Here is a 23,433-nt window from a genome sequence, read left to right on the forward strand (position 1 = left end):
TGCACATATCCATCCATCCATGCACACATCCATCCATCCATCCATGCACACATCCATCCATCCATCCATCCATGCACATATCCATCCATCCATCCATGCACATATCCATCCATCCATCCATCCATCCATGCACAAATCCATCCATCCATGCACACATCCATCCATCCATCCATGCACACATCCATCCATCCATCCATCCATGCACATATCCATCCATCCATGCACACATCCATCCATCCATGCACACATCCATCCATCCATCCATCTATGCACACATCCATCCATCCATCCATCCATGCACACATCCATCCATCCATCCATGCACACATCCATCCATCCATCCATCTATGCACACATCCATCCATCCATGCATACATCCATCCATCCATCCATGCACACATCCATCCATCCATGCACACATCCATTCATCCATCCATCCATGCACACATCCATCCATGCACACATCCATCCATCCATCCATCTATGCACACATCCATCCATCCATGCACACATCCATCCATCCATCCATGCACACATCCATCCATCCATCCATGCACACATCCATCCATCCATGCACACATCCATTCATTCATCCATCCATGCACACATCCATCCATCCATCCAAGCACACATCCATCCATGCACACATCCATCCATCCATGCACACATCCATCCATTTTCTTATCGGGTTAGAAGCTGTACTCCCCGGGAGGCTGGAGTCTGTCCTGGAGGCCTTCAGCTTTAACCCTGCAGATCAGGCCTGCTCCAGAGCAGGCTGAGGTTGAGATTAGAGATCAACAGGCATGAAACCAAGATCCACTGACCAATCAGATCTCCACAAAATAGTGTCTTCATTCTTGGAAGCACCCTCTGAAATCTGTGCTCAGAGAGAAAGACAGGGAGGGTAGAAAAATAGATCCCTAGGAGCAACTCTACTCCTGATACTTTGCTCTTTGTTCCGATAAAATCCTAATACAGAGAATGTATAACCCTCATATGAAGTTTACAGGTTTGAATTCAGGTATTTTGCTCTCAGACATTTTAACACCACCAAGCTGCAGCTGAAAGAACAAAACCTGAAGCTCTCACACACCAGAGGAATACCTTTATTTAAATGACATATTGATCTAATGGAACAGCAAACTGTGTGCACACATTCATACAGACTTTTTAATACTTTATCACTACCAAGCTTTCTTTTCCTCACACACAACAGCTGTGTTATTTCAGGCTGTATTATGTGTTTAAACGCTTCATATTTTTCACATTTTATCTTCTCTGTAAAATCTACTGCCAGCAGACCTGTCCATGTTTGTGATTATCCACATTCTTCAGACTGCACCTCCGTCAGGTAAAGGATGGACGTAGCTTCTGCGTATGAAAAGCGAAGCTAATGTGGAAGTGTCTTCTGTCTAATGGCCAGCAGGGGGCAGCACCTGTGGTTATAAACAGACTGGTCCTGTAGAAACCTGGTCCTGTAGAAACCTGTCGATAAACGACCCTCGGCTTCCTCGCTTTGAGTGTGCAATTTTGTGACATGCTTCTTGTATAGTGTGTATGGTTGTGTAAGTCAGGTGAAATGAAACCTGTTGATGGAAAGAGATCCATCAGCAGCTTGGAGGCTGATAGAGATCAAAGACAGAGCAAGAACACACCGAGTACTCAGTCACCTTGATGTGAGACACATCAACTTTGAATCCACTGTATGGCAGTGTTGCATTCACAGGTAAATTAAATAATCAGATTCTGCAGATTGAGGCATTCCCTCTGACTCTGCACTCTGGAGCTACTTTAAGACTCTTGGTGAATTTGACCCCCAGAAATCCAAAACCGGGGTTGCATCACTGCCCTGACGTCCTCCAATGTTCTGCAGTCGTTTATGAAACTGTGTGCAGAGATAAAGGGCCACTGTTCGTACCAAAGAAAAGGTCAATAAAATAAGAACAGGAGGAGTGAGGAAGAGAAGTGAAGAGGGGAGAGAGAGATTGATACAGTAATACTTGCTCTTTCAGTGTGGACTGATGGACCAGATCCCCGCTAAACATTTTGTTTGGATCTGAGCCCAGTCCTGCACACTGCTTTCAATTATCTCTCTGCCCCCTCGCTCTCTCTCTCTCTGGAGCTCGCTCACTCTCACTCAGGAGTGTTTAGGGAAAAACCGAACTGAGAAAGGGGAGGGGGGAAACGTCTGGTTGTTTTCTTCTTCCTTCCTTCCCTCCTTTTTTCCTGCGACACTCGTTTTCACTCCACCACAGAGTGAGAAAGTGGGGCAGAGTCAGAGTGGCGAGGTTTGGGAGTTTTTTGGCAATGCAGCACACTCAGAAACTCTGACTCCAATCACCCGACATGCTGCAGCTGCGACTCTGCTGTTTCCTGTCACTGTCCTGCTCCTTTATCTTCTTCACTTCTCTTCTGCCAGCTGATGGACAGACAGGAGGAGGAGGAGGAGCAAGAGGAGGAGGAGGAGGAGTAGAGACGATCCAGGTGATGTTCACGCCGACCATCTGCAAGGTGCGCTGCAGCCAGGACCGATGTATCAACTACTGTGAGAGAGGCAACGTGACGACGGTGTACAGCAGCGGCGAAGGAGGAGGAAGAAGAGATGGCTCCCATGGTCCGGGCTTCAGAGTCTGTAAGTCTAAGATTGTACTTTTCCTGTGCAGCTGAAGGAGTTTCAAAGGCCTGCATGTGCAAAAATAACTCTGACAGAGCAAGCAGTGGAAATGGGTTAATTGCCAACTAGGTGTTCACATGCAGCAAATAATGCACACATGCAGGTTTTTGCTGCAAAGTTCAGCTTTTCTTAAAAGTGCTTTAAATGTAAATTCCTGCTCATAAATAGCTTTGAAGCTTTCAGTGTGAACTCAGCTATCAACAGGATGTGAAGAAACGGCAGATATGACTTCATGTCCACAGCATCCGTGCATTGTGTTGAAGAGATTTCAACTGAATTTGAGCTAGGGGCCAGCTGGCTTTGATGTAATGCCAATATAGACCACAAGATGGTGCTATGAGTCAGCGCAATGTTTATTTGTAACGCATTCTCAGGACAATTAGTGAAACTATCGCGTCACAAAGTTTTCTCCTTCATGTCCCTGAAGTACAAATGAATCTTTTTGGTAATTATGCCGTGTTTTTCTGTACTTTAACCAGGTAAGTTCTTATTCAAAGTGGCAACTTTCCAAATGTCCCGAAAAATCCTGTAAATGCAGATTCTGCTAAAAGATATTCAAACATAGCTTATCAGCTACTCATGGAACAAACACAAACCAGTCATTTTAGTCTCATTTGTTTGAATCAAACTTAACGCAGCATTAGTTTACTTGTGCCATTCATCCCCCCCACCCCCGACTTTAGGATGCTCATCTACAGCCAAAAACAGCAATGAATTAAACTGCTTCTTCAGCACACTTTACTGCATACACCGATACAACATAAAACAACATTAAAAAACAGTGACAGGACTCTTTTACTATGACCCACCTAAACATGGCTGCAGACCTGCAGCTCCCAGCAACTATACTGCCTTCAGTTTAATGCAGGCTTAAACAGCCATACTCAGGATTTCTCAGAATCAAGGATGTTGGAACTATGTGTAAAAATATCTATAATTCCTAAACACAGAGGTAAAACAGGCTGTAGTTTTTGAGCTGTTGAGGTCCAGTTCAGGGACTCCAGTTAGCTGAGGTGAAGCCTAGCAGACAGCTAGCAGCTATAGCCTCCTGTGTCACTATCCGCCTGTCAGTCAGAGAGGCCATGCCCCTAATAACGCAAACTTGAATCCTTAATCCAAGTTAAACAGGTGAGTTATAAAAGCATTCAGTTTCTGTATCGGGCTGTAAACATGTTTATTTCTGCTGTAAAGTTTAACATAGAAGTTTATTGGGACTGACTCACTGCAGCCTCTGCTGGACTGCAGAGGAACTGCCGGTTTTGGAACTGGGCCTGCTAAATTCTTCTACCCCAGCTGAGTCCAGCACTGCTGGGAGTATCGTCCATTCTTGTATTGCGTTGCCCCAAAACAGCGAGGAACGTTTTATCTTAATGCAGTTTTTTTTTCTTTGTTTGAGGATTCTGGAAATACCTTATGAATCAGGGTAAGTGTTGTCAGATGATCTTTGCCTAGATTTACTTTTGCTAAAGTCGTATGTTTGACTCTTGGACTTGAATCTGAGGTAACATGAGAGGCTCAAACCTGAGATTTACACCAGAATTTATAGAGAATGAGGTCGAGCGAATTCCAGCTTGTCAGAGATAATAACTCCTGCGCTGAACATTTGATCTTTACACACTGAATGAGGATACATGTGTGAAGCGGCTCCAGCTGAGTCATGTGACCTGCAGTTCTTTGATGGTTGGCAGAGCTCGGAGGCTGAAGCCTAGCCAGAGAATAGCTGTGTAGTCTGATCTGATCCCGGGTCAGCAAGTGTTAATCATTCCTGCTGGCAGCAAGTGGGAGCTGTCAGAAGGCTGAGGACCCTCACAGGAAGCACACAGGGCCGAGAGCTGTTTGATTCAAATTTAATTTGTGGCTCGAATCACACACCAACAGTTTATCTCATCACCAATCACTCATTACATTGTTCCCGGCTATAACTGAATCTCAGTTACTGTGGTTCACATTTTATCTGCTTTAATCAGAAAAGCTCTGACAGACTCCACAGAAAAGGCTTTGAACTGGACGTCAGATTCACATTCAGATGAGACATACTTAATTCATCCCAGACTTCACAAAAGAAACATCCAAATAAGGTAAAAACTCATCTGGAATCAAAATAAATACAGTGAAGTAAAGAAGTATAAATTTAAATAAAATGTTGACCCTCGCCAAACGCCAACTCCGTCATAAATGAGATAACAATGATTACGGAATCCTTTCCACACATACCTCACGCCAATCAAATCATTTCTGGTCATAGCCCACTAAATACCGTCTCTGCCTGGTCTGAATTATCCATGTGTTGTCAAAAGCCTCAAAATGCCAGCAAAAGCCTCTACATCCCTAGAACCAATCAGAATGGATGAACTGACCCACCCACTTAATCCCCAGAAATGGTGAATTTCAGATTTATTCTGTTTGATTATATTTAATGTTTCCAGTTCTATCAAAGGTGATTTTGTTACTGTTAACTCTGTTTGTGTGGAAGGAGTTAAACCCCTCAGAGACTGAAGCTACTGCTAACCAGGTATCTACCATGTTCACCAGCTTTAATTAAAACTTTCACCACTGGGGGCAGCATTTTTAGCTGATGCTGACACTGTAGTATGGAAAGAGATAATGCAGTATTTATATAGTAGTAAGTTTTGAGGCATTAATTAAGCTAATCTCATACAGTGATTGTCTTCAGTCGTAACAAAAGACTAGCTTAGCAAAAATATTAGCACTGTCAGTAATATTAGCCTTTTAGCTCGCTTTTTAGGCTGTTTTACATCGATAACTTTAGCATCATCGGCTCTGATTTTATCAATGTAACCATTATGAGTTCAGCAGTAGAAAGTTAAACAGTGTTCACTCTGTTGTTCTCATCTTTGAAACCAAGTGTGGCTTCTTTCTGGGAGTCAGTGCTGGTGGGAGTAAGGGTTGCACTCCATCAGAAAACCTGGGGAGGACAAATTCATGCTTGTGTATTTTCCAGTCTGTGCTTGGCCTGCTTATTTTATGATCTCTTTGGCAAGATGAAGAAGAAGGGCATGGGTGCCCGAAACGTTACTTTACTTTGAGGGCAATTAAATGTAATTTTTTTCCCAGGAGCGTTCCAGTGTGCAGACTGTCTTTTTCTATTGCTATCGTCCTTGTTCCTGCACCCCTTTAACTGCTGGATGTGCGTGTTTGGCTCGTATAGCTCTTTGGCAAGATGCTCTGCTTTAAAGGGACCACTAGTATGAAATAGTTCTGAAGGGTCATAAACACTAGGCTGATGTCTGTTTAACAATAGTATAATGTATCGACTTGGATCTGTGATTTACCAATTGCCAGTGCTGGATCCCAAGAGTCAGGTACCCAACGTATGAGATGCTTAAACCAAACAGACTAAAACTCCAACACAAAATGAAGGGAGGGAGCAGGAGCCTGTTTATTGACAGCTCTCTCAGTAAGCTATTGGCTAACATTAGCATCACCAGCTTTTAATCTTACCCATCCAGAAGAAACATTTAAAGTTCAACATCACTGTTTATTCCTTTACTCTAAAAGAGCTGTCTCCAGGGGGTGGAAAGCTTCTCCAGTGTTTACTCTTGTTTAGCTCCTGATTTTACTTTTTTTCTTTTTTGGTTTCTTTCTATGAGTTGGCAGTGGGGACCAGAAAAGTATGAGATATTTTTTTCCCTGACAATTTAAAAAAAATTATTATTATTTTTTTTTACCAGAATACATTTCTTAGAAAGAGGTGCTGTCTTAAGCACTAAACTCAGGGAGCAGTAGTCTGTTTGCAGTAAACCTTGACAGTGATAGCTGTCTGTGGCTGTTTGTAGGTCAGTAAACCATAAATTCTCCTCTACACAGCAGGGAAGGGGATACACCAGCAGATATACAGCTATGCCTACCTCTGTTTTATGCTTTAAAAGCTTTTAAATCCTTTGTTTAGAAAAGGGTTTCCAGGTTTGTTTGTTTTTTGTTTTGTTTTGTTATTTTTTACCCCTCACTGATGGTTTGAAGAACTTGTGACATCAAATGTTTATGTTGATGAAGACAGATGTATGTTTGCTGGTTTTCTGCATATTTCTGTAACCAGTGCTACATCTGGATGGGAACTTGACTGGAGAAAAGGAGAGGAACCAGAGGGGCCGAGGGAGGAGAAAGACCACTGACATATGGCTTTCATTTATGATTACAATAGCCCCATCTCACATCCTTGTGTCATTTCAGAGGACATCACAGTGACTTACATTAGTGTCTTGGAGACCTAACCTGAATCCAACAAGTCTTTATCAAATAATGTAATGCTTTATATCAGGGGATTTGCTTTTTGTCCTCACAAAGCTGTCAAGTCCTCACTGTTGACTACAGCTCGTTGTCCCCACAACATCAGTAATACAAATACACACACACACACACACACACACACACACACACACACACACACACACATGTGCCCAGGATATTTTGCTGGTGATGTGTGAATGTTTAAACAAGCAGTGAGGTAAGACTGGACAGCAACACACACAAACATACACAAACACCGCAGAGGACAAGGGAGGAGGTGGTGACATCATAGGGTCAGAGGTTAATCCCCTTGTACAAACAGCTGTTCCCCCCATCAGCTTCTCTCACTTTACATACAGAGTAACAACCAAAACAGAGAAGCACATGGATGTAAAGAAAATCATGGGAAACACTGTTCTCTGTCAAAACACACTAACAGGGAAATAAAAATTGTACTATATAAACTAAATATTAACATTTCAGAGCAACTTCTCAGAGCTGCTAGCATGGATGTCGATACCATTTGGACAGGATTAACATTTCAGAGCGAGGTGGGGGACACCATATTCCCTGTGGGTTCTGGTAATTTAAGTCTATTACAGGAACTGGGCTGTAACTGGGCAACCAAAACAGAAAGCAACAAAGAGGAGAAAATATGCCTGAGAATGTTTTTAGGTTTTTCTAACATATCACAGGAACCCAGTGATAGATGTCTGCGCATCCATGGGAGGGGCTGGCAGGTTATTCAGCTACTTTTAATCACACTTATTTCAGTAAATCCAAGGTTAACCTAAGCTCAAAGAGCTGGCAAAATCAATTGGCTACTAGCATCTCAAATGTGAAGATTTGCTGCTTTTCTCAGTCATATCTGGCAGCCTGTGAAATACTTTTGGATTGGAGGTCAGGAAAAGAACAAGCTGACCAAAAATGTTTTACTAACCAGAGCCTAGCAGTTAGCTTCACATGTGTCACAGACTTTGAAACACCTCTGGCAGGTAACCATACATGCTGCCTGTGTTTTATTCCTTCTTTTACTGAATTAACATCATTATTTAAACATTTTTAGAAAGCGTCTGGTCTTGAAGGGCAGATGTACCAATAGCATTACTGAAGTTTCCATTAGTAAAAGATTTACTATCTCAGATGCAGAAATACGTGCTTTTTGATAGACTTTAAAGTTCTTTGAATAACCTTCAGAAAATCAGTATTATTAGTGACACCAGTGACTGACTCACACTACAGAAAATAGTGTTTGGAGGCCGTGGCACTACCAGCATTATTGCAACAGTGTTCAATTAACTTGCAATCTTGTGACCTTTGAAATGGTTGCTTTGAGGACCGGGACCAGGTCTGCAACCAAAGTGAGTTTGGTGCCTCAAGATGGTGATCAAACAGCAATAAGATGAAGTCAGTCAGCTTTCAGTTTGTGATTGAATGGGCTCAAGTTGCCAACTACGTGCAATCTGTTTGTGATAATACGGTGATAACCCGTGTGATAACCTGTGCAAAAATCAAAACTCTGTTGCTGTCACGGTTTGGCTGCGTTGCAGGAAGGGTTGGGCCCAAATTTGTAGTGAGCCGAGCCAAAAGAACCGGCTCTCAAAAAAGAACCGGAATTCCCATCACCAGGAGAAAAGGGAAAAAACATAAAACAGGGGAACGCACAGCTGGGGGAAATTCAGATGATGACGCAACAAAGAGCAGAGAAACTGATGGCTTAAATACACACACTAGGTAATTAGGACAAGTGGCGGGAACAACAGGTGAAACAAATGAAACTAAATAACACAGAGGAAGCAAAACTATTACACACATACTGGGGAAACAGACACAAAGAGACACCACAACACAAGGGAGGGACACTAAGGGAAAACATAGGGAGACTACGGGAAAGGGAACCTAAACACCACACACAAGGAAACAACGGGAAGGGAACTGAACACAGAAAAGGGCCCAGACACGGGGACAAAACAGACACAGTAACACAAACACGGGGAAGACCAGAACAAAGGGAAATCAGAATAACATACAAATAACTAATAACAGAACACCCAAACAATAACAAACTGTGGATCTAAACTGTGAGGAAAAAATAAGAAACACAACCAGCAAAACAACAAAGAACAGAACTTTACTAAAAGAACTCAAAACACTGGCCCAATGGACCAGGACCATGACAGCTGCTATCCACATATACGGGAATTTACATTAAACAGAAATGTATGTCCGCTACTTACATTCAGAGTCCAGATAGAATCTTATAGATTTGAAAGAGAAATTCATAAATTGCTCTATAAAAAGTTGCTCCAGGATGGCAGTGTAACTGCAAAGTGACATAAGTGCTCAGCAATTTTGCTTTTAAACCGGAATCTAATGAAAATACAACCAGTTGGCAACCATTTGAGTTGAGTTCCCTACAGCAAAGAGACGTGTTGCAGATGAGTTGCGCTCACTGGCACAGACTGACTCGAATTGATTTCAACATGTTGGCAATATGTGTTTATAGATTAGATTATTTCCAGACCTCCACCAGTCTGTGAGAGCGATTGCAGATGGTTCAAGTTGTTTGGAAACAGGTTGCCTCTCACAGTTAGTCATGGCAACTACATGCAATTGGTTCCTGAATGCAAAAAAACCCACCAATTTTTACTAATTTTGAGGAGGTTACCATCCAATTTTTGCTCGAGTATGACTGAGCCATAAGTAACCTGCAGTGTTGTATGTGAACTAGCCTCTCCATTGAACTCCTAAAAAGTCACGTCAGTGTTAGTTTTTGTCCTTATGTGGAGTTTGCGTTGCAGCTGTGTTTGGTGACATTGCTGATTAGTGATTTTGTTACAATCTGTTTATACAAAAAAAATGCTGTTAATGTGTAAGAATTTTGTATTAAGTGGGCCTCAGTTTCAGATAATTAGGTAAACATAATGTAATGTTAAAAAACTCTGAATACTTTGTTTACCGTCCATATTTTTAAAAAACTTTAATATAGACACAGGATGAAGTACAGGTACACCTCACAGGCTCCAAGTGCTGCTCCAGATGTTCCCAATCAGAAAAGGGTGGGCAAAAATCAAAGTTCATGTCACAAATTTTTCATGTTTCTCTCTGTTTATTGTCTCCCTCTGTTGTTCAGTGTTTATATCAGTTCATCAGTGCGATCCCCCCACGTTCATGCCTGCGCACTCTGTTTTTCCTCAACGTTGTCCCAGAAACATCGTCCAAGCTCTCCGAGTGTGCGTTTGTGTTGATGTGGTCCATCTGTGGTTTGATGTCCAGCATGATAACTGTGTTTACAGGAGCACACACACGCAGCAGCTCAGTGTGTGTGTGTAATAAACCTCAGCATAGGGTAAAATCAACAAACAGGATTACATGCGCACTGAGAGGGTGCGGACATGAACACTCACACACAGTGTCAGCAGTGGAAGTAATATATCTTTTTATTGACATTCCAATACAAGTTTTATCAGCTTCACGTAGTATCAGCAGCAAAAATGTCCGGTCCTATCGAAGTCTGTTGGAAAACAGTCCTCAGCCCTGACCTCACTGAACATTTTCCTGATGGGTTTATGAGTCACTCATTTCAGGTCATATTGAATAAAACAGGAAGTCTGTTTTGTTTTTTTTTAATTCTGGTCATTTTCAGAGTCAGAAAGTAGGATTATCCAGACTGAGTGAGAGCTGCCCCTCACTCATCAAAATGCTGTAATCGGTGAAAACGCTCAAAGCTTCAAAACTAGACTTCACGTAAGGGTAGCTACGCCATCGTTTATGCCATCTGTGCTTCAGAGAGTTGATTCCCAAAGTGTGGTTTGCAGCCCCCTGGTGGAATGAATAGGTATTGCTTTTGGGCTACAAGATGCTATGTTGAATAAATAATTTTTTCAAAGAACTCTATTTTCAATATTGTAAATATGTTTAAAATTATCATTCAGTGTTTACATTTTAAAAAAAGAAAGAGAATAAATTAAGCAAAGCCTGGGGGGTTAAAAATTAAATTTTATTCTTCATCTTCTGACCTGTTTTTGAACCTGAACTGGTCAAATGAAGCAGTGACTGTCAGGTACCTGAAGTAAAGCTGTGAATGGAGAATCATCCTCAGCAAGCACTTTGTCAGAAGGTCAGCCAGTGATGGGCAGGTGGCTGTGCTTTGTATTTTTGTGGGAACGAACAGGGAAATACTTTGATCTAGGTGTTTAAAAATAAGACATTATACAAACTGGGCAGCCAGCAGGTTAAAGACCAGCTGATGTCTGGTCTCTGTAAGGTCAGGACTGCAGTGCATATGTGCAACACCCCTCACCATTGCTGAACTTCATTAACAGCAGCTGAACTCTGGGCAACTTTACACCAGCATCCTGAGGCAGGAGCTCAGACAGGAAGTGGGAAGTGGGTGGCACCTGGTCTGCTTTCACTGCTATCCCATCATAGAAGCAGGCTTTGTTTCAGACTCGTATATCACCACGCACTTCTAAAATGCTTTTTCTGTTGTAGTCCTGATGATACCCCCGTAGAAGAGAGAGAATCAGGCTGAGTAAACTCGATTAATTAAATGATTAGATTTCTTCTGGTTACTTAAATAAAGACTGAAGTAGAAAATGATAATATGAAATTAGTTCATATTACTGGACAGATAATTGCATTAAAAATGCTCCAAAATGCTCCAACAGCACAAAAACGGTCCAGAGGTCCAGTTCAGGGACTCCAGTTAGCTGAGGTGAAGCCTAGCAGACAGCTAGCAGCCACCTATGTCACATCCCCCTGTCAGTCAAAGAGGTCACGCCCCTAATAATGCAAAATTTAACCCAATTTAAACGGGTAAGTTATATAAACAGTCCCCCATACAACTGTTGAAGGAGAAATTAGCTACAGAAACGAGAACAGTTTGTGTATCAGGCTGCAAACATGTTTATTTCTGCTGTAAAGTTTTAACATGGGAACTGACTCACTGTGGAGCCTCTGCTGGACGATAGAGGAACTGCAGCTTTTGGTGTTTCATTTTTATAATGCAATGCTTGGGAAGAGTTGGCATGTGAGCTTTTTTCAATTTTAGCTTCTGCTGCTGTTCTGCAAACAGTCAACAGGGATCTGAATAAACAAGTGCTTGTTTCCTCCTGCAGTCCTCTGCCCTCTGCTCTGCAAGAATGGGGGAGTCTGTCTGCAGAAGGATCGCTGCCTCTGCCCACCAAGCTTCACCGGAAAGTTCTGCCAGATCCCCGTCACCCCCACAGATTCCCCTGCAGCCTCGGCCTCCTCCACCAATGAGATCGTCAAGCCCGTTCTCTCTGCTATGGCAGCCAATGGGGAGGTGACCCACTCTGAGTTTGTCCTGCCACTGGAACGCGACCCAGAAAGGGCTGGAGGTGAGTGACCTGTGACCTGTGACCCCAACTGGTGCCAGAGGTGCCTGTGTATGTTTGTGTGTTTTTTTTTTTAATAAACAAAATTGTGCTGTCTTATTTTTTTTAATTCATCGTTAGATGTCTGTTTTTTGTTGTAATATTTTAGACAATTTTCTCAATTTTTACAGTGCAATTGTATTTTTTTAGATCTACAGTTTTTTTTTTTTTTTTAACAAAATGTGATACTTTATTGCATTTCATTTGTATCTTTATCCACGTTTTTAAATTATTACTTCCTTATATGTGCTGTATATTTAGTTGTTTTTTTTTCATTATCTTCTGCTGCTCCTTTGCATTTGTACGGAAGGCTGAAACTGCCAAAATACAAAAATAAATAAATACAAGTCTCAAAACGCAGCTGAATATAAATAAAATTAATGGAATTTGTACTAGATTGTTGAAGCCATTAATTAATTGATAAAATGTGACAAAGTTGTTAATTGGAGGTCCCACTGTGACAGTCTGCCAATCCCAAGGCACAGTCTTGTCAGCCACACAACATTCAGATCCTTAAGGGTATCACCAGAGCCACACTCGGCCTCTGCAAAGAAGACCTACAAGCTTGGACAGCTTATAGGTCTTCTTTGCTGTCTTCAGCTTGATGGCTTCCTTCACCTCTGGTGTCCACCATCTGGTTTGGGGGTTACTGCTGTGACAGACACCAACCATCTTACTGCCTTAACATACTTCCTTCTACTAATTTCTTACCAGATTTGGTCATTTATTTGTTACATGTTGTCAGCATTGGTCCTCCATAGTGAATTTGTTACTACTATGAGCGGCATCTCACTTCTGTTATCCTTTAATGTTAACATATGTGTGCAGCCCCCAGTGGGCCCATGGTGAAAGTCAGAGTTCAGCATCCTCCTGAGGCCAGCGTGAAGGTCCACCAGGTGAAGGTGAGAACATTAACAGTCTCTCTGACTGGACGCTTAAACTGTGATGATGAACTTTTTGTTCAAGCTATTAATAAAACAAAAACAAATGGTTACATTTTTTTTTTTGACAGTATGAATATGCTTTTATATTTTCCCTAATGTCTTAATATTTATTAATAGTTGTCGGCATTAAAATAATATTCTCTCACATTTATAGATGTTTTAAAAATTGTCTTAAAAGATTTGGTTATTTTTTAGATGTTCATATATTTTGCATTTTTTACACATGTATTTTAATGTTATATTTATTAGATATGTGTTCATATTTTTTAGACGTTATAAATAGTCTATTTACATTTCAGTTATTTTTTTAACATTTATATGTTACAGAAAAAAATGTATATTTGGTATTTGACATTTTTGCAACACTTTTGTAATTTTTAAAAATTGTGTAACCTTTTATTTTTATTTTTTATGTATTTTATTTTAATATTTTATGTATTTTGTTTATTTTTAACATTTTTTTCTAAAATATATAATTTTCAGTTATATTAATATTAATTCTTCTTGGACTTTTTTTTTTTTATTAAAAAAACATCTTAATATTATCTAAATTTCTTGTAGGATTTTTTCAGGATTAGAAACAGCAGCAGCAACAGTTCATATTTTTTCTTTTGACCCTTTCGTTGAGCAAGCCTGTAGTCTTTTGTATTCACTTGCATGTAGGTAAGTTGACTCTTCTTGTTCCAGATGTCTGGACTCCCCCCCACACTGCGGACACTCTCTTCCTCCTCCTCCTCCTCCTCCTCAGGATCGGCGGGTGCTCCGGCTCCTGCTGCTAGTGGAGTACAGGCCCAGACGGTGAGGGGGGACGGCATCTACAACCAGCAGTCTGGCTTTAAGTACTGCTTCAGAGAGGTTAAAGATGGACAGGTGAGTGGCAAAATACCGTGGAACAAGAAACAACTGTATACCATTTGTGTCACTGACAACTTCCTGCCAAAATTTTGAATTTTGAGAAACTCTGAATGATGAAGTCGAACTGCTCCTGGGATTAACCAGCAGGTTTTTTTCCCCATTAATGTAGATTTTGTGGCTCATTGGATCCAAATATGTGTAAACAGACTAGCGTGCATGGACCAGTAGTTAGTTCAGCCAGTGTTTGTGGTTCGTGAATTGTAATGCTGTCACTCAGATAATTTCTGTGCTTCTGTTACGTCAAACAAAAAACAAACCTTTTCACACTTTTTACCCCACATGGACTGTTTTTTCTGTGACTTGTGGACTGGAAAGTCAGCATGACTATTAACCCATATTAGGGATAACTGCTCTCTATGGCATGTAATCACAGAGATCTGAGAGTAGAATAGGCGGTCTGTAACTGACTGTTTAAAGCAGTCTGAAGCCTGAGCTTTTGGCTCACATGGAATACTTGTATATATACTGACCTCATAATCTGAAGATCCACCACCAGAACAGGAGATACAGATCTTGACAAAATTGTTGGTACCCTTCTGTTAACTTTCGATATTTCATTTCAACATTTCAATTTCAACAGAATTATTTTTAAAAACAAATAAATGAAACTGGACATGAACGATGATGGTACCCTCAGAACCACAGGGACATGTTAAACTAAGGTGTGTCCTGTAATTAGCATCACAGGTGTCGTCTGACCTGTAATCAGTCAGTCTGCCTGTTTAAAGGTGGAAAGTCATCACTGTGCTGTTTGGTATCATGGTGTGTACCACAGTGAACACGGACCACAGAAAGCTAAGCAGAGAGCTCTCTCAGGATATGAGACAGACAAGTGTGTTAAGTGTAAAGGCTACAAGACCGTCTTCAAGCAGCTGGATGTTCATGTGACTGCAGCTGCAGCAGCACAAATTATCCAGAAGGTTAAGGTCTGTAGCCAACCTCCGTGGACTTGACCTCAAGAGGAAAACTGATGAGAAACTGAAGAGACTGATAATTGGAATGGTAACCAAAGAGTCCAGAACAACTTCCAAAGAGGTCAGGGTGAACTCCAAGGTCAAAGTCCATCGGTGTCAGATCGCACCATCCACTGCTCTTTGAGCCAAAGTGGACTTAATGGAAGAGGACTGAGGTAGGACATCACTGCTGAAAGGAAATCATAAAAACAAAGACTGGATTTTGCCAAAAATGCATATTGATAAACCACAGAGCTTCTGGGAGAGCAAACTTTGGACAGATGAGACTAAACTTGAGCTTTTAGGCAAATCACATCAGCTTTATGTTCACAGACACACAAAGTAAAGAACACTGTACCTACTGTGAAACTTGGAGGAGGCTCGGTTATGTTCTGGGGCTGCTTTGCTGCATCTGGCACCGGGTGCCTTGAATCTGTGCGGGTTCAATGAAACCTGAAGACTATCGAGGCATTCTGGAGAGAAACGTGCTGCTCAGTGTGAGAGAGCTTTTTCTCAGTCGCAGGTCATGGGTCCTCCAACAGGATAATGACCCAAACACAACTAAAACAGAACAAAACACTGGACTGTTCTGAAGATGAGTCCTGATCTAAATCCTGTTGAACATCTGTGGAAGCAGCTGAAACATGCAGGCTGGAGAAGGCACCCTTCAAACCTGAGACAGCTGGAGCAGTTTGCTCACGATGAGTGGCCCAAAATACCTGTGGACAGGTGCAGTTTCACTGAGAGTTACAGAAATCACTTGATCGATTCAAACAGTTCTGCAACAAATATTAAGTTAAGGTTAATATTGTTTATGTCCAGGCCAGTTTCATTAGTTTGTTTTTGAAAATAATTAGGTTGAACCTCAATTCAAAACCGTGTGTGTCCTTGAAACATCTTTTAAAATGACAATGACGTCCTTAAATTATCTCCTTGCTACATAATGAATATTAATGTCTTATTTTGATTTCAGTTTGATTAAAGTCCAGGCTCGTAGACGCTAGCATGGCTGTGGTCCATCAGATTTATCTTGGACTGTGTTTATTTTTAGTGCAGCTCTCCTCTTCCTGGCCTTCGGAGCAGGGAAATGTGCTGCAAAGGGATCGGAAAGGCCTGGGGCATCAGCGACTGTGTCCTCTGTCCTGATAACACAGGTACACTCACACATACACAGCGACACACAACACACTGTGTGGTCTTTTTAAATTGAGAAGGTTTCCAGGACTTAACTGGAGTGACATCGCCATTATTGGGTAAACCAGAGCTAGAAAGATTTTTAGATATTTTTTCTTTTTCTAATATTTTATAGAATTCTACAAAAAACTAAATAAATAAACATTAAATTAGGCCTGAAAATTCTTAATGAAACTGAGCTTCTCAAATTTTTCTGACACTGTGAGAAAAGGTCCTGTTGTCCAGTTTTAACTTTAGCCCTGGACAGTAAAGCCAGACCTAAATGCTGTCTGACTAATTCCTCTTTTACAGCTTGTTCAAGGTGGGAAAATTGCACTTCGTGGTGGTTTCATGGCGAGAGACATAGTATTCTGCTCACCTTTTTCTGTAAAAGGCATAAAGCTGACACAATGAGGGGCCAGAAGTGGAGGTAGCAGCAAAGCTAAAACCAACATCCATGTGAAAAGCAAGGCTGATGGCAACATGCTATGTAAAGTCACACTCTGTTGCAGCATTACACCAGCTTGACTTAGTGATTTAGTGTTAGCAAGCAAAAGTGTTGTAAAAAGTGACCTTTTGAAAGCTCTCTTTTTTTTCTGGAAAAAGGGCTAAAATCTATCTTTCCATAACTGTCCTCACTTGGGCTCATTTTTGTAGTGGTCCTCACAAAGATAGCTAGACAAGCACAACTACACATACACCAAAACACTTTTTCTCTGAGTGAGGGTCTGCTACTTCATCACTTTAATATTTTGGAAATATTTCATCAGTAACTGCTTATATAACTATTGGACTTTATCACACACACTCACATTTGTTCATCTATCTTTGTGGGGACTGTAGTTAATATTGTTTTTTCTGGGGTCCCTTAACTTAAACATCATAATTAAACCTGATTAGGTTTTGGCAGTTTTCAACTGGCTTCTGAAGGTCTGCCTCAAAGTGAAGACCCAACACACAACCATAGACATAGAGACACAGAAAATAATCGGTCTTCCTTGTTCTTTTAGAGCTGACTAACAGTAAAGGAATGCAACTCTCTGGGACTGTAGGCTTTACACACACACACACACACACACACACACACACACACACACACACACACACACACACACACACACACACACACACACACACACACACACACACACACAGGAAATCATGTTAGCTCAATTGCTGGCATCCAGCTTCACACTGGTCTGTAAAGAATGATGCTGTACACCCTTAAAGAACAGAAAAAGAGGACACACATACACACAGCTGGTTTATGTTTTGTTTTTTGTGTTTATATGTCCTATTAGAATGTGATCCATGGTTCATTAAACCTGGTCAGAAAAGTCCCCTAGTTTTGCAAAAAGTAATTTTTTTGTCTAATCGTATTTGGCTTAAATGTAACCAACACAGTGGTTGCCACTGGATTGTGTTTTTGGTCTCTCTTAGCAGTCAGTAAATGTAAGTATGTGAACAAATAATTATTTCACAATAACAAGTTACTGATCATAGTCTAATTGGTTATTGATCATCGTTAGGTCAGAGCGATGCCAGCTGTCCGGTTGGGTTTGAGCGAACCAATGGAACGCAGTGTGTTGGTGAGTTTGGCGGCTGTAATCGTTCAGGTGGAGGTCTGATTCTTTTCTTTCTTTAAATAACTGGGAAACTAAATTGTCAATCAAATCAATCAGAGTATTATTTATTTATTTATTTATTTTTTTGCATCTTTCAAGATGTGAACTTCTAGTGTTAAAGATAAATTGGATCAATGCTTATGTCCATCCACTTCTGCACTGTCAGTGAATCTAATGTTCCACTGGTACACATAGTTGCTTAGATTTCTATGCCGATGACACAACGTTATCTCGTTCTTATGATAGGTTATAATCAAACAACCTTTATGCTCGTTTGCAGATATGTATAACTGGACAACATTAAACTTTCTACAAATAAATCAAAGAATCACATCTTTTTAGAATTGCTTTGAATGAATTACAATTTAAAATAATTTTTACTTAATTTGTTTTACACTGAGCCTCAGTTTATCTTTGCAACAGTATGTTAACATAAGGTATCTTAGCTAAAATATTAGCACTTCTAATTGTTTAACTTAACTTTAGACTGGTAGTTCTCTTCACAAACGTTTGGTACTGGGCTAATATTGGCATTGACAGCTTTAATCTTAAGAAATGTTGCAAGTTCAGCATCACAATTAATTTCTTTACTCCCCAAGAGCCATTTCTGGTGGTAGAAGGCTACTCTGGGGTCTCTTCTTGATGCTGGTGGTAATAGGATTTACTTTCCAGGGGTATCACCCATTAATCTCAATAACTCAGTTCACACACATTTTGGAAAAGTTTTAAACTATTTTTAAAGAAAGAAATTTATAGTAAGTATTTTCCATTCTGGCAGCTTTCTTCTGATTGGTTTCCCGTTATAAAGAGAATGTCACATCCTTTAATTTTTTATTTTTTTTTAATGGAAAAATCTATCCGGAGACTTTCATGTAGAAATATACCCAAAGGCAGTTAGCGGTGATGAGGGAGTCTGATTTTTTTTTTTGTTATATTACAGTTAAATTACAGTCTGTTCAGACATTGTGCAAAAATTGTTTGAAACAACGAAGAAAAGTTTTTATTCATTATGGGCTCTTGAGCTCATAATGGTCAAAACTGTTAAGAAATCTTGATCTGATTGTTTTACAAGATAAGTTCTCCATTCTTCCTTTGACAGTGCAATGAATTTCTCTATTCATGACCAGATGACTTATCCCACTTTAAAAAATTTATCAGTTTTAGAATGAGCCCCCTTAAGAGTAAATATTTATTTATTTCAGTAAATAAATGGTCTGCTATAGGAGGTTTGACCTTGGATCACGTTGGAGAGCCTGAACTGTGAAAAGCTGAGAAAGCCTGAAGTGTTTATGTGTGTGTAGATGTGAATGAGTGCCTGCAGCCGGGGCTGTGTGAGAACGGGATCTGTGTGAACACCAGGGGGAGCTATAGCTGTGTGTGCAGGCTGGGGTTCATACTCGACGCCTCACATGGAATCTGCATCTGTAAGTAACGCACATTTACATGCACGCTGCTGCCGCCGCTGGCTTGGGAATGAAATGTGGAATGATGCCGACTCCTGTCAGGACTTTCTGAATCCGTCTGAGCTCTCCCAGTTTCTGAACTCCTGGATATCTGTTGGCCTCTTAAACGCAGGGTCGTCTCACTTTTATTAACTGAACATCAAACTTTAGCTGAGCAACGCCCACAAAGTACAGAAAAACTGAAGCTCCTGCAACAAAAGTAGAGATTGTTTATTTTACAGTTTGGAATGCCTATATTTTCATCTGGATATACAATAGTTATGCAGTTCATAGGTTTTTGACAGAATATTTTTTGCTTCTGTACACCACCACATAAAATTATGAATGAAACAACTGAAGTGCAGACTTTCAGCTTTAATTCAAGAGGTTTTACAAAAATATTGCAGCCATTTCTATACTTGGTATAGAACCCATAGACGACCTGCAAACTGAAATCGATGAAACAATAAAAACACAAGTAAAATGATCATTAAGACCAGGAATTATACTACTGGAAGGATAAATAGGAATGTTTTTAGTTTAGTTTGTTGGACAAAAAGATGTTAAAGAGACAGTTTTAAATAATGTTAGCTGATTTTAAATTCGAAGTTACTTATGCAACTCATTAAAGTTACTAAATTTGATACAGCAGGTGATTGGCCTTAAAAACTGTTGAATGTTTTACATGCATTTTTTTTAACAAAGAAATGTTGGTTAACTCTTTTGAAATTATTAAAATCATTTAAAAAATTCAAAATTTATTAAAAAGATTCAGAACTGAAAATCAGTCTGAACATCAGCTTCCTCAGACTGAGGCTCAGACCTTCAGCAATAATAAGTGGACTTTATCTGAAAATGTCATGAAGCCTCCTGCACTTTTAAAGGTCAACAGCTGTCTTTGTTTGTGTGGTGGTCAGCTGATCTCAATGAAATCTTTGTTCTGCTCAAAGTCAGCACGGCTCGTTGCTCTTTAGTGGGAATCGGGGACAAGTTTGGTGCTCAGATGGTTTTTGTGAAACCTGACCGGTGCTCTGCTTATTCCGACCGGCATTTACTGAATTGGAGGTGGGGGAGGAAGAAGTGCTGCAGGATGCTGGTCCACCCGGTAACTGATGACAGTGCTCTTATCGAAGCTTTACACTGTTTTTTTTTTTTGTTTTTTTAACAGCGTCTCTATGTTTGGGTTTGTGTGTATTTCAGTCTCTATCCTTTACTGGAAATATCTTTTTATATCCGAATTATTAATCTCGCTGATGTGAAGTTCTTTTGTTCCACATTATCATACCACACGGACGTGGACAAATACCAAAGTTTAAGATTTCCTGAGCAGCAAACTGGTGTAAACTGGCTGTGCTTTTTCTATTGTTCTACTTCCTGTTTGTGTTTTAACTTCAGGTCGCTGTTGACATCTAAGTTAACCTCTCAGTGCAGCCCCCTCCCCAGCATCTACAGTTTCTTTCTTTCTAAAATGAGTTTTACACAAGAAACATGAAGCCAACACTGAAGTACCAAATGCTGTAGTTCCTCTAAAGTCCACTTGCGCCTCCACAGTGAGTTAGTCTCCACTTTATAGCAGGAAAAAACATATTTACAACCTGATATACAAACTGGTTTGGTCTTTATAGATAAGTTATCCCTGTTAATGGGCCAACTCACCGGTTTAAATTGTATTAAGCTCAAAGTTTGCATTTTTAGGGGTGTGGCCTCTCTGACTGACAGGTGGATGGCGACACAGGTGGCTGTAGCTGCTAGCTGTCTACTAGGCTTCACCTGAGCTAATTGGAGTCCCTGAACTGTTGGAGGCGAGGGTTTTAATTGGATGTTACTTAATATAATAATTAGCAGATATCTGTGTCTGTGGATGCACACTGATAACCAAGTTAGCATTAGCTGATAACTTCTCATGCTAGCCTGTCGTCCAAATAGCTCTAAATATTAAAAAGGTTGAGGCTTCAAAATGCGTGATTTTGGGTGTGTCACATTTTTGTGTTACAGTAAGTGGTTAAGTCTGAAGCTCTGTTATTTGCACGTTCCTCCCTTTTTTTATTGTAGACGTGATTTTTTTTTTTCTATTTTATCTCAGAAGTATTAGGAACTTACAAGCTAAACGTGAATGAAATAAGTTCATAAGTGCTCTAGTGGTTCTTAAATTAATAAGTGTCTTCCAATAAATCTAATATTTATTTTACAACCACCTGCTTGATGTTTAAATCCAATCCTTTTCTTCTGTCCCAGCTGGACAGTGTGGTGGGGTTTGGACCCAAATGCAGGACTCTTGAGACAGAATGCAAACTCAAGGGCAGATTTATTACAGAACTCTTCATCAAAAATACAAACAAAGACATCAGCCGAGCTGGAGCTAATAATCAAACTAGGAAGACGTGGAACAAGAAAAGCACACAACCAAGTGGGGAGGGCATGACAAATGACAAGAGACTGAGGCAGTATATACAAACACAGGATAACAAGGGGATGGGCAACAGGTGGGAACACAGCTGGGGATAATTACTCAGGATGAGAACGGGAAGCGAAACTGAAGCACATGAGACAAGGGACTACCAAAACAAAACAGGAAGTAACTAAACACCCGACAGATACAGACACTTGGCAACAAGATAAAGAGAACACAGGTGAGGCATTGATAACTGAAACAAGGAATAAAATACACACAGCCGTAACTATAACCAGAACCCTTACAACTGAAAAAGGCTAGAGAATGTAAACATATGGAAATAACTCCCAACAGTTCAAAACTCAAGACTGCAAAACTACAACAAAGTAAGAATCCAACAGAAGTAGAAACGCTGGTCCGAGACCCAGGACCATGACATCTTCACTGTTAAACTATATTCAGCCACAGAGTGTACGTAAACAAAGAACATAAACACTATGATTGCACCCGTTTTATTTATTCATTTATCTTTGAAAGCGGATGTAACGAATGACGGGTGGACCTGACTGAGAAACTGGGGGAGGTTGTGTGCTCGCTGTGCAGCGATAAATCCACCTCTGCTTTAATACGACCTTCATTTTCAATAGGACTTTAAAATAGCAGCCAAGACCATAAAGTTATCAGTAAAGTTTTACTGAGGTCAAAGATCAAGTGATCCGTAGAATCATTTTCTCCTGTAGAGGCGTCGCCCCCTGCTGGTCATTAGAAAGAATTCAGGTTTAAGGCACTTCAGTGTTGGTTTCACTTTTCAGAGCCTGAATTTACACCCATCTTTATATGCAGTGTGTGGTGTTAGCACTTGTGTCCTCTTTGGTTGAAGCTATTACCCAGATGTTTACCTGGGAAGTTATTGACGTCAAAATCATCCTAAAGCAGACGGTTCACACCGCCTGCTGATGCTCTGTCTTGTCAATGACCTTCCTGTTCCTGAATTTCCTGCCTGGTCTCTGTCGTGTAACTCCAGCGGATCGGGGTACAGCATGTACTTGTTCTGCATGCAGCGCTCTGCTTCAGGTCCCAGCTGAGCTCCGGTTGGTTCATCTTTTAACAAATTCCCCTGCTTCTGTGTGTCCTCTTCCTCAGCCCAGAGCGTGATATCTGAGGAGAAGGGTCAGTGTTACCGGATCCTGGGTTCAGGTCTGGGTCCATCCTCCTGCTCCCTGCCTATCCTCAGGAGCATCACTAAGCAGATCTGCTGCTGCAGCCGAGTCGGCAAAGCCTGGGGACCCAACTGCCAGAGGTGTCCTTACTTTGGTTCAGGTAGATTCCAGAAGATGAAGTCACGAATGAGTTTATTTTGTTGAAGTTTCCAGTGAGTGTTCTGGTGTGTCCTCTCTCTCCCCTCTGTCCCCTCCTACAGTGGCCTTTAAGGAGATCTGCCCAGCTGGTCCCGGTTTCCAATACTCACCTTCAACCCTCAAGTTCAACCAGATAGCCAATGAGCAGCTGGGGAGCCAAGGAGCTGTGCTGGTAAACCGCAGCAACGTGGACAACCAGGGTACCTGCTGAGCATAAATCATCCTTCTGACTGGCTGCTTGTGGTTTTGTAATGGGAGTGCTGGGGGCTGGTCCACTTTAGTGAATCATAATAAACCTAACCAAGAACAG

General features: G+C 40.8%; 1 protein-coding gene across 4 annotated transcripts in view; it reads left to right on the forward strand.

The window, feature by feature from the left end:
• Positions 1-2,221: 2,221 nt before the first annotated feature.
• The window catches only part of ltbp4 (latent transforming growth factor beta binding protein 4), a 41,173-nt gene continuing 19,961 nt past the window's right edge, over positions 2,222-23,433 (forward strand). For 3 of the 4 annotated variants that reach the window (XM_030744025.1, XM_030744026.1, XM_030744027.1), the window contains exons 1-9: positions 2,222-2,632; positions 12,043-12,285; positions 13,150-13,223; positions 13,953-14,135; positions 16,185-16,287; positions 17,836-17,895; positions 19,233-19,355; positions 22,909-23,085; positions 23,186-23,323. In XM_030744025.1, the coding sequence (XP_030599885.1) occupies positions 2,347-2,632; positions 12,043-12,285; positions 13,150-13,223; positions 13,953-14,135; positions 16,185-16,287; positions 17,836-17,895; positions 19,233-19,355; positions 22,909-23,085; positions 23,186-23,323 (1,387 nt within the window). In that variant the 5' untranslated portion in view covers positions 2,222-2,346. The remainder of the gene's footprint in view (positions 2,633-12,042; positions 12,286-13,149; positions 13,224-13,952; positions 14,136-16,184; positions 16,288-17,835; positions 17,896-19,232; positions 19,356-22,908; positions 23,086-23,185; positions 23,324-23,433) is intronic. The other variant, XM_030744028.1, reaches the window with a different exon arrangement.

The sequence above is a fragment of the Archocentrus centrarchus genome, chromosome 13, assembly GCF_007364275.1.
Source record: "Archocentrus centrarchus isolate MPI-CPG fArcCen1 chromosome 13, fArcCen1, whole genome shotgun sequence".
Taxonomy (NCBI): Eukaryota; Metazoa; Chordata; class Actinopteri; order Cichliformes; family Cichlidae; genus Archocentrus; species Archocentrus centrarchus.